Below are 16,609 nucleotides of genomic sequence, written 5' to 3'. Positions count from 1 at the left end.
CTCGTTGTATTTCTGGTAGCGCTAGGTTAACTTGAAAATAAGCCATTCCAAAAGTCTTCCCACTTTTTTTCCCCCCAAACTCAGCACTGGCATAGGTGCTTAAGGTACAACTTGGCCACTAATACAATTTCCAAAATATCCAACATCAATCCAGTACTTTGGTCCAGAATAAATAAACAAACAAAGTTTTTACAGTCTCACACACTTGCTCTTTTAGAATGATGGACTTTGAAAGCGTTTGCTATGTATTTCTCCAAGATCACATCTTTCCAGTTGGGAAGATACAGAGAGGGAATATTTCTGCAATTAACACCTGGGGGAAAAAAGTGAACCTTCCCAACCCAAATACTATTACTTCTTAAAAGAAGGTAACAGATAAATCTAACAATCTCAGGCAGCTAGACATTAAGCAATTACTTTTTTTTTTTTAGTACAGTATGCTGGATATGTTGATATGTAAAATGAGCTCATAGCCGTCACTTTTTTCTACAGTACTTTAATGTATTTTTACCCTTAAATGGTTCCCCTGATAGAAATACACAAATTAAGTTCACATAAGCTTTCCTACCTATGAGGCAAGGAAAATTAAAGTGCAATTTCCCAGTTTTCCTCAGGTAATCTACAGAAAGATTACAAATCTTTGCACTTCTTTCCCACTCCCAGCAAAATGCATTCAACTGTTCTTTGCCAGCTAGCCAAGTTCCGAACCAAATCTCTAATATTTAAAACAAAGAAAAAACAACACTCCAAGCTCTCTCTACACTTCAGGCTCCTGAGCAAACCATGAATAACAACTCAACACGTAGCATCCAGTAATCAAGAACTAGCCTGGTATAGTCCTTACAGTCACCATGACATTACTTCACAGGCAAAACCATTTATTTCAACAAGGTTAATAATAGGATGAAAATATTATGTTCAAAATGCACCCAAGTTTTATAGCCAGCCCACAAACTAAGATCCATGCTAGTAATACTCAGCATTTTAAGTGTCAGCCACTGAGCCAGAGAAAACTAAGTGTTTTACTTTGGACACACAAAAGGAAGAGGCATGAAATGTTTTTCTTAACTTTAGCCAATACTGATAGCAAGACTCTCACAACAATGCTTCATGCAATGTATAAATAATACTGTGCTTCATTCTGTATCAACAGTTTTCAACACAAATTGCCAAGAAAACTTAGGAACAAAGAGTATCCAAAATTATAGCTGGAACAGAAATCCCAATTAAACAGAACTTTGAAGAATTCATTCCCTTCTTTGCCACAGTACAAAAACTAAAGCATCTTTGAGAAAAATTGATGCACTATGTTTTTCGGCTTCCAGACATTCTACAGAGCACTTTATTCAAGTCTCTGTGTACATATTCCGCAGCATATAAGTACAATTCAGCAATCAGATACCCCTTTTCAGAAACAAGTAACTTTTAGCATCACTCCACTGAACCAATTGCAGAGGAAATTTTTCTAACTGCAAAAACCCCCCGTGCCATGTTAAGGACTAGATCAAGGGCTGCATCAACCTATTTTGACATAAGAGATTAAGAGACAACAGTCGGAAGGTGAACAAGGAGAAAACAGGGTTACTCACCGTGGAGGAGTAACTGTTTCCTTTTCTGTGTGCAGCTCCCCCAGCAGAGCTGGGAAGTTTCCTGGAGATGCCAAGAGAGGTTAGCTAGCCCTGCCCCTCAGCATACGGTATCACATCCTTGCACATTTAAAAGAAGTGGTCTTATCCTTGACCTGTAGTCGGAACACCTTCAGTGAAAGGACATTAAGAAAGCTCCTACCAATGTCTGTAGCAAGAGTAGAGCAATACTGAATCCTAACTAACCGAGCTGTATTTAAGAGGCAGACAAAAAATGGATGCTCTCTGAGTAACCCTGTTTTTGCTTCCCTAAATCAGCTGCTTAGCATTACATCGTTAATAAGCAGGCTGCAAGGAAGGGAAGCGAAGCAGAACTCAACTGAACATCAGCGAAAGGTTTCTCGACCTTAGAGAGCTTTATACTCTCTGCATTTGAAATAATCTTTATTTGCACACCATTAGAGGCATTGTAACAAAAGGAGATTGATATTACCCACAATTACAGTGGCCCCTTAAGAAAAAGGGTAGACTGTGTGCGCGGAAGCATTATCTATACCTGCACACATCTCACGTGGCAGAGCAACCATTACCTCGTGTTTCTGCAGGTGCAGAAAAAACTGTGTATTCATTTTTCCCCAACTATGTCAGCATAATTCACCACAGCTCTGACTCTCTGGCTTTGAACACCTTAATTCAGCCACAAAAAACTACTGCTGTCATAAGGGATTGCTCCTCAACCTCTGGCAGCCTCCTCAACTCCTTTTTTCCTTTCCCCTTGTAACTATCCATTTTGCATTAAAAAAGTAATTCACAGAACACACCTGAAATCCGTGGCATCTCTACTAAAGATGAAGAACGCCATGTGGAATAATAACATAAATACACACTATTGAGTTATGAAATAGTTTTCTATTAGTTTGTTATGCATGGCACTTCAGAAGAGAATTCATTCATCCTCCAAAAAAAAGAAGTTTAAATTCCTTGCTACTTACAGGATAAAAAATAAAGTCAACACCAAGTGACATTTGTTAAAGTTCTATTTCTTACTGAAATTTAACTATTCTTTTCAATTCTGACAAGTTTCAATTATGCAGTTTATTTGTGCATGGATTGTGCACAAATTTCCTCTCTACGGAATTGCCTATCATCTCCCTAAACACCTGCTCATGTATGGAACATTCACAGTAACACTAAGCATTTAAAATAGCATGAGCTATTTTTTAATTAAGCTATGATGGGATTTTCAGAAGGATATAAATTATTTACATCATTCACGTAAAACACACATGGGAATTTTGCTCTGAAAATTGGGAAGAGAAAAAAAATAAAAATCACACAACTACATGTAAGAACTGCTTGGTCTCAGAAAAAAGTTGGAGCATTATGAAGCCGAAACTTTTTGTGCTCAAGTTCACTAAACAAGGAAGTCACTCTTGAAGAACATCACAACAGCTGTGCTGATGTGTATACTGAGCGTGTATATACACACACGTGTATGTACACACCCCCCCGGTGTCTACTTTTGGGTATATTGAGCATACTCAAGTCAAGCGTCAGTCAATTTAACAATGTGTTTTCTGTACTAAATATATTACTTTTCGGTTCGGAGACTACCAGTCATCAAAAGATAAAAAAAGAAGTAAGAGAAACTAATGAATCAACATGAAAACGTTATACCTAGACTGAGAGAGGAGTCAAGAAGGCTCATGCCAACGTACACACTTGTAGATAAACTGAAGTTTTGAAACCTTTACTCTAACCAGTATTTACTAAGCCATGAAAATAAGGGCACGATTTGATTCTGTCTAACAAGAAGAACATACCAGACCAGCGCTGGGGAATTCTATTCGGTTTCAGCTTTATCAAACAATAAATAGAATTAAAAAAAAAAAAGAAGAAACCAACAGAAAAACTTTATATATTAACTATTCCAGAAGCAAATCTATTTTCAATAGCTAACAAATAAAATAAACACAAACAGCCGAGACGCAAGACAGACTATTCTTAACAAGGAGAAATGAAGAAAGACATTTTGAAATTATTGGGTGTCTCAGGTGTTTGACACTGAGGAACAAAAAAAACCTGTAAAAGTCCATAGAAATGGACCAAGTGACTTCCCACAAAACTTTTCAAGATGAAAAGTTTCTGTAAGTGATTTCCATAAAATGATGTTGATGAATTGTAATAGACCGCCTATAATAAAACAAAAGAGAATCCTGGGTTAAAAGTACTACTACAGTAAAATGTAGTAGTCTCCACACTAGTGGACAGGCCTTATATTTGCAACAGCTCGGTTTTCCTACTGTAGAAGTAACTTCAAAAGAATTATAGCAACAACGAAACACCAAGCAGCAAAAAGTTACCATGTTAGCAGAAAGCAGTCTCATGCATCCATCTCTGCAATTTATTTTAAAACAGAAGGGTTTAGAACTCGAATCCAGATTCACTCACTCTCTTCTCCCAAAACAGTGCTCATAACTTTTGTTATATTCTCATCCTTCTAGAACACTACCACATTTATGTAATACTGTGATATAAATTCATCCATCCAAAAAAGCCCAAACCTCGCATCTGCATTCATGGGAATTTTATGCAACACCACAAGTCAATTATGACAACCAATAATGAAATAAGCATTTGGCCAGCTTGTGACATCTGTGACATACAGTCAATATATAATTTTCATAATTAGTTTTCCCTATTACTTAAGGAAAAAAACCTACTTCCTCAGTCATCTTGCTTTGTACTAGTCGCTGTTATGACTGAGTGACTTAACGATCAAATCAGGTACAGTGGTCTCATGCTGTTACAGCCTGCTCCTAATGGAGAGAGCAGCCTTTCTCCCTTAGTCCTGCCACTGCCTTCCCCTGCCTGTCACCCAAGCAAGATTGCAAACAGAACCCAAAAACAAGGTCTGCAAATATCTGGGTAGCTTTCAGTTGTCAAACAGAGAAATAAATCCCGTATGTTCAGGGAAAAAGCATCTTGGTGACAGGAGCAGCCTGCAGGCAGATAAGAGTTCACAGAACTCATTGAACTATCGTATCTAGTTCATCATCCCACTACACACGAAGTTTTGAAGTTCATTCTACCCACATATTTCTTTTGCTAAGGTTCAAATTACATAGCTCCAAGCTCTCCCCCATATATGTGACTTTCCTTTCATTCAGCGAGCAGGCTAGAAGATTATAAAGGAACAAATACTCATCATCTGTCTTTCTCGGCAAGAACCTTCAGGTATCCTTAAGCATCAAGATGAAGGAAAACCTAGCAGTTACACCTACTCAGCTCTACTTTACAGCCTGCACAAATAACAATGCTATACTACATGGTACACGATCAGTTTTGGTTCATTGGAGTTAAGTAGCACAGGAGGTATCCGACAAGAAATCTCCCGTGCCGGTTTGTTTTAGAAGTATACATGTAGAATTTTTTTCATCTTAAATGTATCAAGCCATTTACCAATACCTACATTCAAAAATACTCCTATACTGCCACATTAGGACAGTGAATATCACCACCGCTAGTGGTAAGTACTAACTCTAAATACACAATACTTAAAATAAGGGCATTCTGGGTAACTGACTTAGTCACTTCCAATAACAGCCCTTCGGTTTCGGATTTGAGTGCTTTATGTGCATTCTCACTATATATAAAGGGAACAGGCTTGGGAATGTGAACCGGTATCTTACAAAAAAAATCCCAGGAACTCACGACACAGTAACAATTAAAAGCAAACTTTTTTTTCTGTTTTAATAGCAAGTTCATCAAAAGACACCTCCTACATTCAAACTGGATATAATTTTATGGACATATGGGATAGAGAACAGTATTCACAGGAACCTGTTTAATATTGCTTTTTAAACCAAAAGATATCTCCCTCATTACAAAATATTCCAGTTATTTCTTGGGGAAGGAAGAGGAGGGAATAAGGTAGTGGAGAGGATATCTTCCTTCTCGGTACATTTCCCTTCTGTGACCCTTGCTTACATACAGTAACCTACTAAAACAGAATATACATTTCAGAAGAAGCATCGCTAGAATCAACACCATCTGTCCTGGATGGACCAACTCAGCCTCATCTCTCAAGATGCTAAATTGATATTGACCTTTGTAACTGTTCTTGCTAAGCAAGTTGAATAAACTGACAGGGATGTAACATTTAATTGATATGAAGCGCAACAGGATCTCCTTAAGTATTTTGTCCACCTTACTAGGCCAAAGTACAATCCACTGTGCACAAACTCACTCTACTTCCCTCAGCTTGTCTCCTTCATTAAAAATCCATGTTCCATTTGTGATAATTCAAATTATACAATGAATGAGAACTAAAGCTTACTTAAAATTCGTTCAACTTCAGCAGGCAAATTCCAGAGTCCTGTGTAAAGTCACTGAAAAGATAAATTGCTTTAACTGTGTTTTTGAAAAGCCTTAATGTAAATGTAAAACGTTTGGATGTAAGACCTGCTCACAGTGGGTGTAAGATGTTTCATCGATATGCGTAAAGTCTGTCCAAAACCAGATTATGGTGGGCTCTGAATCTCTGCAGATGTTTAGTAGAATAAACTATTGAGTTCCAAAATTCAGATTATGTGAGAAAAATCTGATTTTGATTTCTTTAGTAACAAATTGATTTCAGCATGTTCTCATGTAAATTGTATATACTTAATACGGCAGCACAGATAACTAATAGAATGAAGCAAATCTTCCTAAGTATACAAGTAATTTAGGAGTTGACTATAGGCTAATGTCCTAATCTGTACATTACGAATTTACAGACCTTGCCCAACAATATAAAAAGATGATTCTAAACACCCCACACCAAAAGCAAGCCAGAGACAGTCTGCATGAACACATTCTAATGACAGCTGCAATTCACTCTTCTCCACAGGTGGCGAGGTTCGTTGTTCTACCAAACGAAGCTTCGGTTACTGACAATCGGATAGCCTAGACAAGGGTACAAAACTGCTTACCCTTACACAGGTGTTTCTTCCTTGATTAATAGGTTACTGTAGCTACAACAGATTTTTTTTGTGGTGGTGGTGTTAAAGACTTTTTGGGCCAAGATAGCCTTGTATTTTGAAATTCAAGGCATCCAAGAACAAAAAACCCTTCTTCTTGAAGGACCTACACCAGAAACTCTGTCCTTGAATGTGCGAGCCGTATGAACTGCAAGCGTCTAGTGCTTGCTGCCTAACAGATGCCAGGGTGGGATTCAGACTGAATCAAGAAGCAATGCTAACACGCTCCCACATTTTCCCAATATGGACCAGCAGCACATTGCTGGTACAGGAACAGTCAACGCCTCCTGAGAGGTGCTGGAGTCCATATTTTAGAAGATAGTCATAATCAGCCTGAATGCCCTGCACTGCCTCTTCAACTAAAAGATTACTTCCCCAAATTTCTTACACAGTTGATGGCAGAAGATGGCCTCTACAAAGCTCTCCAGCTTAAATGTTCCGCCATACACTCAAGAGGAGCCTCTCCCACTGTACAAGAAGCTCACAGCAGCTAGGCACCTGAAGTAATGCGTTTGAGATTGTATCAATGCTCCTTGGCACTTTTAGTACCTGGCACTTGGGCAAAAAAAATCTCAGCAACAACTTTATAGTCACCAAACACAGACCGCGGTCACAAGCTTAATTGAAACCCTCCATATTTTAAACACGATGTATAACAACAGGAATACTGAGATCAAACTTGTAATTGCCTCTAATGTTAATATTACAACATACTTTCTCAAAAAAGTCAAAGCTAAAGCAGCAATCCTGTCTATTCTAAAGTAGTCTGAGTTGCTAGAGTTCTACTGTATGCTGGCACCAGTAGCCAGGTTCTGCTGTGACATTATTCACAGGGGTTTGAGCATTCAAACGGGACTTATTTCCTATTTTAATACGAGAAGACAGCCGGCAAGGAGTTAAGTTCAGAATGTTTATGATTGTACTCATTTAGGGTGACAGATCGTTAGTAAGATAGCAGTGCACCATGGTTTGAAAGCTTCTTTTAGAGGAGGGGAAACACATGAGCAAATGCTTAGCTTCCATTTCCTTTACATAAAGTAGCATCAGCAATTCTTTTTTAAACATTTTCAGAGTCTTGGATGAAAAAAAGCACTTATTCTCTCATGTTTTAAGTACTCAAGTGTTTCTGTAAGTCACTATTTCAAATTTCTGTATCTTTATACTAGTATGAGTTCCTTAAAAATACCCACTAGAAGCAGTTGTGTGATAATAGCAATAAGCACTAAAAAACAGTATGAATATAACTGCTAAGAATGTTTGTGATATAAAAATAAATTTTACTTACAGATGAGCCACCCTTTCTCCTTTTAGAGGAGGCAGAACGTTCCCAGAACCAATCAAGCAGTTATGCACTATAGCAAGACACTGCTGCACATCATCTCTTAAACAAAGAGGAAAACGCAATTACTTATCTGTTAAATGCTTGAAAACATACAAACAAAAACTGTACTTTTGGGTGAAGTTTTATAAAAGCCCTTTTCTTTAGCTATATCACTTCTAAACACAAGAGGGAGCACTACAGAAATCAATCATATTTTGATCCAACCTACTTCTATTACAGAACTCCAACATTCCACTTTGTTTTCCAAAAAACTTGTTTTGAAGATTTTTGGAGATTTTACATTCTGAAACAGTGAAGGAAATGTCACTATAATGAGACAAACTAATCTCAAAACAGACAGCTTAACCCCAAAAAATTGTTCTGAAGAATTTTATCTAAATTTAATAAATTTGGTATATAAATTTTATCTAAATGTAATAAAACCCATGAAATAACTCTCCACCCCAAGGCCAAGAAAAGTCCTTCCCACCATGAGTAGGATGAGGGAATTCCTTCTTTATGAGTGAATATATTAGTCTGAAGATAAATTATAATGCAACAACGTGAACAACTTACCTTTTTCTGTGTTACTTTAGAGAATTAAGGAATTTTTTTTAAAGCTGTCTCATCTAAAGTAGTAGCATTAGGTATACAGTTACAAATTTTGCCCTTTGTTCTCATCTTTGTGGTAAGCAGCTCCGATTCGTAAAATAACCCTTTCAGCCCTCTTAAGAGGTTCCCTAACCAAAGAGCTCTTCCTACTCATGCATTACTTATCAACTCTCTAAATAGATCTGTTCAACAACGGCCGTTAGAATTTTTCATTTTATCTTATTCTGGAGCTCCTAAACACATTAAAAAAAAAGTTTCATTTCCAATTATTACTTCATGGAATACTGGGGGACAAAAAAAAAAAAAAAAGAAATTTCACAAGGATTCAAGCTCCAGAAATACCAGGTGAGCCTGCTATTGCTTTGAATTGCAGTATCTCACCTATTCACAGCTGTGACTCCCTCAGCAACTAATGGTATTTTCTACTCTTGCAGCTTTGCTATCTTGCCTCCAATTTAATTTGCAATTCACACACTTGGCTACATTCTCCCAAATCACCACCATTTATTTCTATTAGGTAGCACAGTGAAGCCCTGACCAAATCAAAGTCCAATTCTGTTATAAATTAACATCTTTACATACAAGGTGTTAAAGAGAAAAAAAACCAAAATAAACAAACATACAAATAAACCAGAGACTTAAACAGGAAGCATATCCTTTCTTCTTTTAGTCTAAGTATACTTTCTGATTGCAGTTTGGTGGCATTGATTTGTCAAGCATATATTGCCTTTTTCAGATTAAAAATAAAGTGGGAACTTGGTCAGACAAAGATATTTAGGAGTCTGATACACCATGCCCTGCTTCATGTAGGGCTGCACTTTACAGCACGAGGTATAACGTCACATGCTATGAACACCAATTGAGTATATATAGCTTCAAGGACGTGAAGGTTTAACACGAGGAATAAAGAATGCTCGAGATTTAATGCTTGTAAACAGCTTCAGCTATTTGATACTTGCAAATGCTTTAGCACACACTAAACTCATGATTATCTCGTGCTTAGGAAACTATCCTTGCAAAGCCATGGTTTCACACTAACAGAGTTTAGCAAGATTGGGCAATTCTTGCCTCCATTACCATTTGTTATGCCACTGACTCTGCCTCCTCAGTTTCAACACTGCCACTTTTTGCAGGGGACACACTATGTACCTTTCACTCGTAGGAAGGAAGTGGAGAGAGACAGATTTCCAAGCCAATCAGTTCTGTGTTCCACTTCATAGTTTAGGAACACAAATGGATGTGCCAATGTACAGGGTAAGAGTCTAGAGGAAGAGCTTTTTTTATTGCTGTCTACAGTTAAATGGGAACATAATATGTGGTATGTATTAAAAAAAATCCGGAACATAAAAGTCTTTATATCAACATAAAGTGTCTTAAGATTATTTTTGTTTTTAACGAGCGATTCTGTTCGTGGTATGTATTAAAAAAAATCCGGAACATAAAAGTCTTTATACCAACATAAAGTGTCTTAAGAGTACGTGTAGCTTGGAAGTGCATTTCATAAAGTGGATAACACATTATTTTGAACAGAATAGCTCTTTAAAAACAAAAATAATCTTAAGAGTTAAAAATCTTGGAAAGATACTTGGAATAACATCCAAGAGAGTGTAACATTACAGTATTTTACTCGTTAATTTTTATAGTGCCAGTATGATTGGCAACACCTACTTAAAACAGACACGAGTGGATAAATGTACCTTCTCCGTATTATGTAGCACCACTAACCTGGACATTTCTAGTTTTCCAGTTGCATAGTGCTCCAGTCTGGTGAGCTCAGGCTGAAGAAAAGTATCCAGCAAATAAAAAGCGAAGTTTATTTCCTCAGATGAAGGAACATGCCACTGGATGTCTAAGTTCCACAGGTCACCTGGTTTACCCCAGTCCTACAGAAAATAAAGACATCCCATATTAACCGAACTATGAAGCAAATATTCTTTTTTAAAAAATTATCATTTAATATTACTAAAAAACCCAAACACATGAACTAGCTACTGCTGTAAAGCAGTTATTCTGACAATTCCAGGAAAAAAACCAAGAACACAATAAAACCAAGTAGAAACCCCAAAACTACCAGAACATCTACGTGTACCTGGAAAATAACACATACCTGAATGGACTAAAAGGCAAAGGACTGTACTGGTCTAATTCAAGTACAATTTTGTTATTCCTTTGTCTGGATACAAATTCAGAAATATTCTTAAGTACAACTCAGACTTTTGATACTCCTATAGAGAACACAAAGAAGCTAGCCCATTTAATAATACTCCTTTTCAGTTTTGAACCACAATCAGAAAACTTAGTACTTCCATTTAAAAAATAAAAAAAGAAAGCTAAATTTTAAGTTGGACTTTCCATACAATGCTAGGTCATCCCGTAACAAAGACAACTTTTTATATTTTGGCTTACAAAGAGCTCAGACCTGCTGTAGAATTAACATCACTTGAGTACTCAGAGAAAAAGGTCAATATTTATTACTAGTCCATATTCAAACACGAAGTCCTTGCTTAGGACTATATTAATTAATAGATAGGCCTTTGCAGTCTTCACTTGCCATTTCCCATCTTTGTTCAATTTTACATGGTAATTTAATATTTCAAAACTTCACCATCTGTTCTTAAAATGCCTGACTGATCTGACTGGACAAAAAGTACAGAGAATTACAGTAATACACTTACTCAATGTAGCCTGCTATTACTTCTCTTCCTTGGAAGAGCAGGCTAGTCCTCTGTGAATATTACTTGAGAAAGTGACAGAACTGCAGTTTTACACTGGGGCGGGGTAGGAAGCACGTAAGTGACAAACTCAAGCTGTTGATGGCAATTAAGAGTTGATATAATATACACTTTCTAAAGTAGCCATTGATGTATGGAACAGCAAAGTAATTGTGAATGTTTTCAAATTCAAACGAGGAATTTAAAAAAATAATTCTATTTTTGTGTTGGGTCATTTAATTAAGATTTTTTTGTTTGTTTTTAAATTAGTATCTGGCCCAACTAGATGTTCCCATCAGTTTATAAAACTGTACTAGCTTTCAGTAACAAGCACTAGATTATCTGCAGTTGTAAAGTTATGTAAAAGAACACTTTTCAGCAAAATGCAGTTTTCTATTCGAACAGGCCAGCTGAAAACTGCTGCACTGCTCACCTGTAATACTGATGAACTGACCTCAAAGTCTTACCAGCAGACTAGCATATCACTTTTGACAATTCAGTAATTTTTAATATTGCCACTTCCACTTTCATTTTATCTCAAGCTCGGTGTAGAATCATTGTTCATTTGTTATTCCGCCTACCTGTAAAATACCGTATCCCCTTTCTTGCAGCTGTTTTGCATGCATGTACTTGTTTTTCCATGCACTCACCATTACTTGTTATATCTGATAACCAAATTTATATGAAGAGGAACAAGGAAAGGCTGCAGCTCTCATCCACAAAAGCAGATGAAAGACTAAGTTTGTCCCAGTGCAACAGTGCTTCCCTATGACTGGATATTTAAGTTAAAGTGAACAGCAAAATTCTCCTGCTAAACTCCAAACTTAACTGTTTATGCCACTGTACTTCATGATAGCCGAGTCTCGATTAAACACATCATATATTACAAGATTAAGAAACATGAGCAGGCACTCTTGCTTTGTATTATCTTATTGTAGTCATGCAATCACTGTAAAACACACATCATAAAACACTAATATGCCATGCTATAAAACTATGCAAAACAAGTCAGTATTCATTTTTTGCTATCAATATAATTAAGTAACTTGTAATTTGCTATACGTTTCAAAGCCCAAAGCATCTTTCAATTACACTTTCCATTGATGCTACCTATGTTCAGAAATCTCCAAATAAAAACAAATAATATCGTGTATGATTGTTTTTTTAAAAAAGAAAGTCAAATCCTCTAATCCTAAATAAATGAAAATCCTTGCCTTGATAGGAAAGTATTCAGAAAGAGGCTTGTCAAAGCCACCTGGCACACTGCAGTACTCTGTGGGGTAGATAAGTGTAGCAGAACGAAGAAGATGGTGCAGTAGGTTACAAGACAGAATGTAACCCTGCTTACAGGTTAAATGTAGGGTTCGCTGCAGTATCTTCCCAAGCTGCTCCCTGTACGGTAGCAACTTCTTTCCATCCACTCGAGTGATCTAATAGGAAAGACAAACATTTCAAAGGTAAACATAACTGATTTTGTTCTAGAGGACTAAAGAGAGGATTACGCTGCTCAACCGATCCTGTACCAGGTTTCGTTCTGTACGTCACACTGAATTCAAGTTCAAGACTGAACTTGCACATGAACTACCACTTCTACTGCTGTTGGAAAAGTTTAAGTAACACGTAAGAACTGTGATATACATTGCTTCTTGATGCCGTTCAAAATCTACTAGCAATACTCATACACGTTTTGAGATTCATTTAAAAAGATATATCTTTAATAAAAGCATCTTACGTTTTTCCCTGCATGTATCCCTCTTCCCTCTCTACCCCTCAATAACTGTTTGTATTAAATACTTTAATTTTTTTCAACAAACACACCATATGTTTATTTTCTTCAAACAGCAGTCACTTATGCCCCATTTAAAATCAGGTAAGAAAAAGAAGTTATTCAGTGTCATTCATACATCTACTTTGTTTTAACAGCAGAAGTTTTAATATTTCTCCTTTCAGGGGCATTAAACAGGATTCAATAATACACATGTATGGGGAGAACATTCTTTGCGATACCTCTGATAAAAGCTGAAGATTCCAAAGTAGCTCCTTATCTAGTTCTTCATCATGTAATACATCATCATCTAGAGGAACAAGTGATAAGCACTGCTGTAACTACACTGCAGTCAAGTTTTCTCAACAAGCTAAATCATAAATCAGATGATTTATGATTTAAAATGCATCCCAGCAGTTTACTCCCAACCCTTCTATTGCAACCTTCCAACTCCTACTGCACCCATGTCCAACTGGAAGTTACTTTAGCTAATTTAACATCTTGTATGCTTTTTGAGGAATAGAGGAATGTCTGGAGACATTTTAAACTTCCACATTTTAAAGAAGCATGCTCTTGCAGCTTGATAGAGTTCCGTCTTGCAATTACACATAAGTAGTTGTTGGTTCGGTTGTTTAGACGAAATAATGGACAGAATTAATTTTCCATCATTGAAATGAAGTTGGGAAAACACACAGAAGTTTTAAATATTGTTTTTATGTTTAACAAAAGTCAACCCAAACTGAAGCAAACAACATTAGAAATCTTATAAACTTACTGACTGTGAGGTGAGTTATAACATTGCAGCAATGTGGTACAAACAGCTTCAAGGATTCCTCAGGGCGGCACTGGAAACAGCATCATAAATAGCCCATTTTAAAAAAAGACACCTTATGGAACTCGGCGCACACATTGATAAAAATCTTCTAACAATATTATTGGAAAAGAAGGTAGACTGTATCTCAACTCCAATTCAATCTAGAGTCAGCTTGATGTCACGATTTTTAAAGATTCAATAAAACCTATATTAAATTTAACATAAATGCAACAAAAAATACTTGTGAATTAACCTCTTGAAATATTGCTATATGCAACCATCCAGTTTTAGAAAACACAATATTAGGAACCACCTGTATTTACAAGAAAAATTAAAGATCTTACATAAGAAAAAGTAGTAGTATTTGCTTTAGGTTTTGGTTGTTTTTGTTTTTTTTTTTTTTAAACTAAAGATCAAGTGAAATCAGAGTGTTTTCTCTCACTTTTACTGCAGCTCGGCACATATCGGCAACCATTCGACCAGCAACTCTCGTCTCAAATATATTTGAAACAGCAAAGTTAAAGACCTTCTCCAAGGCAACCTAAAAATGAGTCCAAGAAGATGGAGGTTATTTTTTTTTTTAAAACTAGGTAGCATCAAATGCTTGACGTTACACAGAAGGCAGCATCTGTACATAATATTGTATTCTTCTAAAACAGAAGACTGGCAACATGATTCACTTTAAAAAAAATCAGAATAGAGACACAAAGAAAGCAGTTCTGTAGAATGCTGAAAGCTGAGTAAAATGTAACGACTCTCATAATTAAAGTTGACAATATTATAGAATAGAAAGATTAAAAATTTATGTGAATAGTAACTGCTCAGGAAAAAATCCTAAATGTTACCAGCACACGTGACTTGCACACTATGTTACACCTATGTTTAACTGTACAACTACTGAAGAATAAAAGCTGCTACAGAAGTAGCAATGACAAAAGGTTTGTCAAAATAGTTTCAGTTTGCAGATTTCCACTTTTTTTCGTTCTTATTTATTGCAACACTCAGTTACAGTAACACACTTGTAACTGGAAAATACATGAGAGCATCCTCTATCATTAATATAATTCAATTACAGGAAGGTCTATGTTCCCCACCCCCAAGAGTTTAAAAACAACACAGTGAGTGCTTTAACTGGTGACATAATGGGACACTGCCTTCAGCTAGAGATTGGAGACACTTCTACAATATTCACTTGGGGAAGAAAGGAGGTCAGATAAATCTTGTTGAGTAATGTAAGCTTGGGGTGCTTCTGAGAAACTACACAGAAAACCAGTTTTCCCTGAATAAGTCACAGTCCTCTGAAAGGAAAACTATGCTCTTCCAACATGTGAAATTGATGTAAAGCCAGAACATCCCTTAGTTAACAAATAAATAGGGAATTAACTGTCAACTACTTAAGTGGCCAACATATTTTGAAGCAGCTTATTACCATCCAATACCTTGCAAGGCAAGCTGAACGATATAGTGTAGATTGCATGCAATTACTTTAACAATGAACAATCAGGAAAAATACAAATTAAATATTTAATGACAACAAGGAATTAACTTAGGGCTTACATTAACCAAAAGATTCCGGACAAAAAATCATACTGAAGTGTCCAGTGCAATGGTTCAAAATGTACAAAACCTAACATCTCCAAATATATAAATAATATAACGTAAACAGATTAAAATGTTTTAACCCAACCGGCAAGGAAAGAATCTGTCCGTGTAACAGCATGGATTCTCCGCCCCCCTCCCTCAGAGTTATTTTAATGCAGATAATTTTCTGATCCCATTAGCCACAGGGCTCCTTGAACAGCTTCTTTTGCCCAGCTGACAAAGTGGTAAGGAGAGGGAGAGAAAAGGAAAGCAGGGGATGGGGTAGGTTAGCATTACCATCAGAAGACATGAAAAAAGTCACAGCCTAAAATGATAAAGTGATAAAATAAGCTGTTAGAATGATTTCTCCTAAGAGAGCATCAAGAACCTAAGAGCTCTGTATTGATGTACATAAAATCATAAAGCAAATTGACACGAAGTCCTAAACTTCCCCCCGGCCCCAGCCCTTTCCTCGGTTAAACGTGAAAGTTCACAACAGGACAATGAAGGAAGGCAGAATCTGAATGCACCAGTCATTCACAATAGAAAATTAAGCCTCTTAAAGTTAGATGGAAAGCCCATGTTCTACATACCTTAAAGATATCCTTTGAACACTGAGTAAGGATTGTACTGAAAGTAGAAGACAGACCTAATTCCACTAGACTCTCTAGATGAGTCATTTTCTCAGTTTCAGTCTCCTCTCTGGTTTGTTCTAGTGTGCTGCTCTCTATAAGTCCAAAACATCTACACAAATACAATAAGTATGGTTTTAGTAAGTGAAACTTCAAAGTTTTATTAAGTTCTTCATGCCAAGCTTTCACCTATCCTTAGCTTACTTACCTATCCATAAACTGTAGTACAAAATCCTCAAATTCAGCAGTTGCAGAGCACAATTCTCTTTCCACCTACAGTTTTCCGATGCAAAAGAAGCACAAAAGGTTGGCTTTTCTTAAGGAAACATAATGTAAAGTTTATTTCCTATATTAACTACTTCAAAAACACTTCCAATTTTTAAATTATATAGACTACAGTGCATCTCCCATCAAAGTTTGAATAGTCTCGAGTACACTACATGAAACGATTATTACATTTTCCTTACACTGTCTTATCAAATTTCCTGGCCTTGATGCCTAGCCAGATAACCTCTCAGGGTGAAGTCAGGTCTGCCTCCATAGATATGATCTTTGGCCTTACTACC

At 36.6% G+C, this 16,609-nt stretch overlaps 1 protein-coding gene across 1 annotated transcript in view; it reads right to left on the bottom strand.

Moving 5' to 3' along the window:
- Positions 1-16,609, bottom strand: part of PSME4 (proteasome (prosome, macropain) activator subunit 4) — a 62,675-nt gene that overhangs the window by 27,647 nt on the left and 18,419 nt on the right. Inside the window, 8 exon segments of the mRNA XM_009319610.1 lie at positions 7,893-7,988; positions 10,266-10,423; positions 12,466-12,681; positions 13,259-13,326; positions 13,792-13,861; positions 14,273-14,371; positions 16,005-16,155; positions 16,252-16,316. Of these exon segments, the coding sequence (XP_009317885.1) occupies positions 7,893-7,988; positions 10,266-10,423; positions 12,466-12,681; positions 13,259-13,326; positions 13,792-13,861; positions 14,273-14,371; positions 16,005-16,155; positions 16,252-16,316 (923 nt within the window).

Source organism: Pygoscelis adeliae, unplaced genomic scaffold, assembly GCF_000699105.1.
Source record: "Pygoscelis adeliae isolate BGI_AS28 unplaced genomic scaffold, ASM69910v1 Scaffold122, whole genome shotgun sequence".
In the NCBI taxonomy this organism is placed as follows: Eukaryota; Metazoa; Chordata; class Aves; order Sphenisciformes; family Spheniscidae; genus Pygoscelis; species Pygoscelis adeliae.
This window is presented reverse-complemented; position numbering and strand designations above follow the sequence as displayed.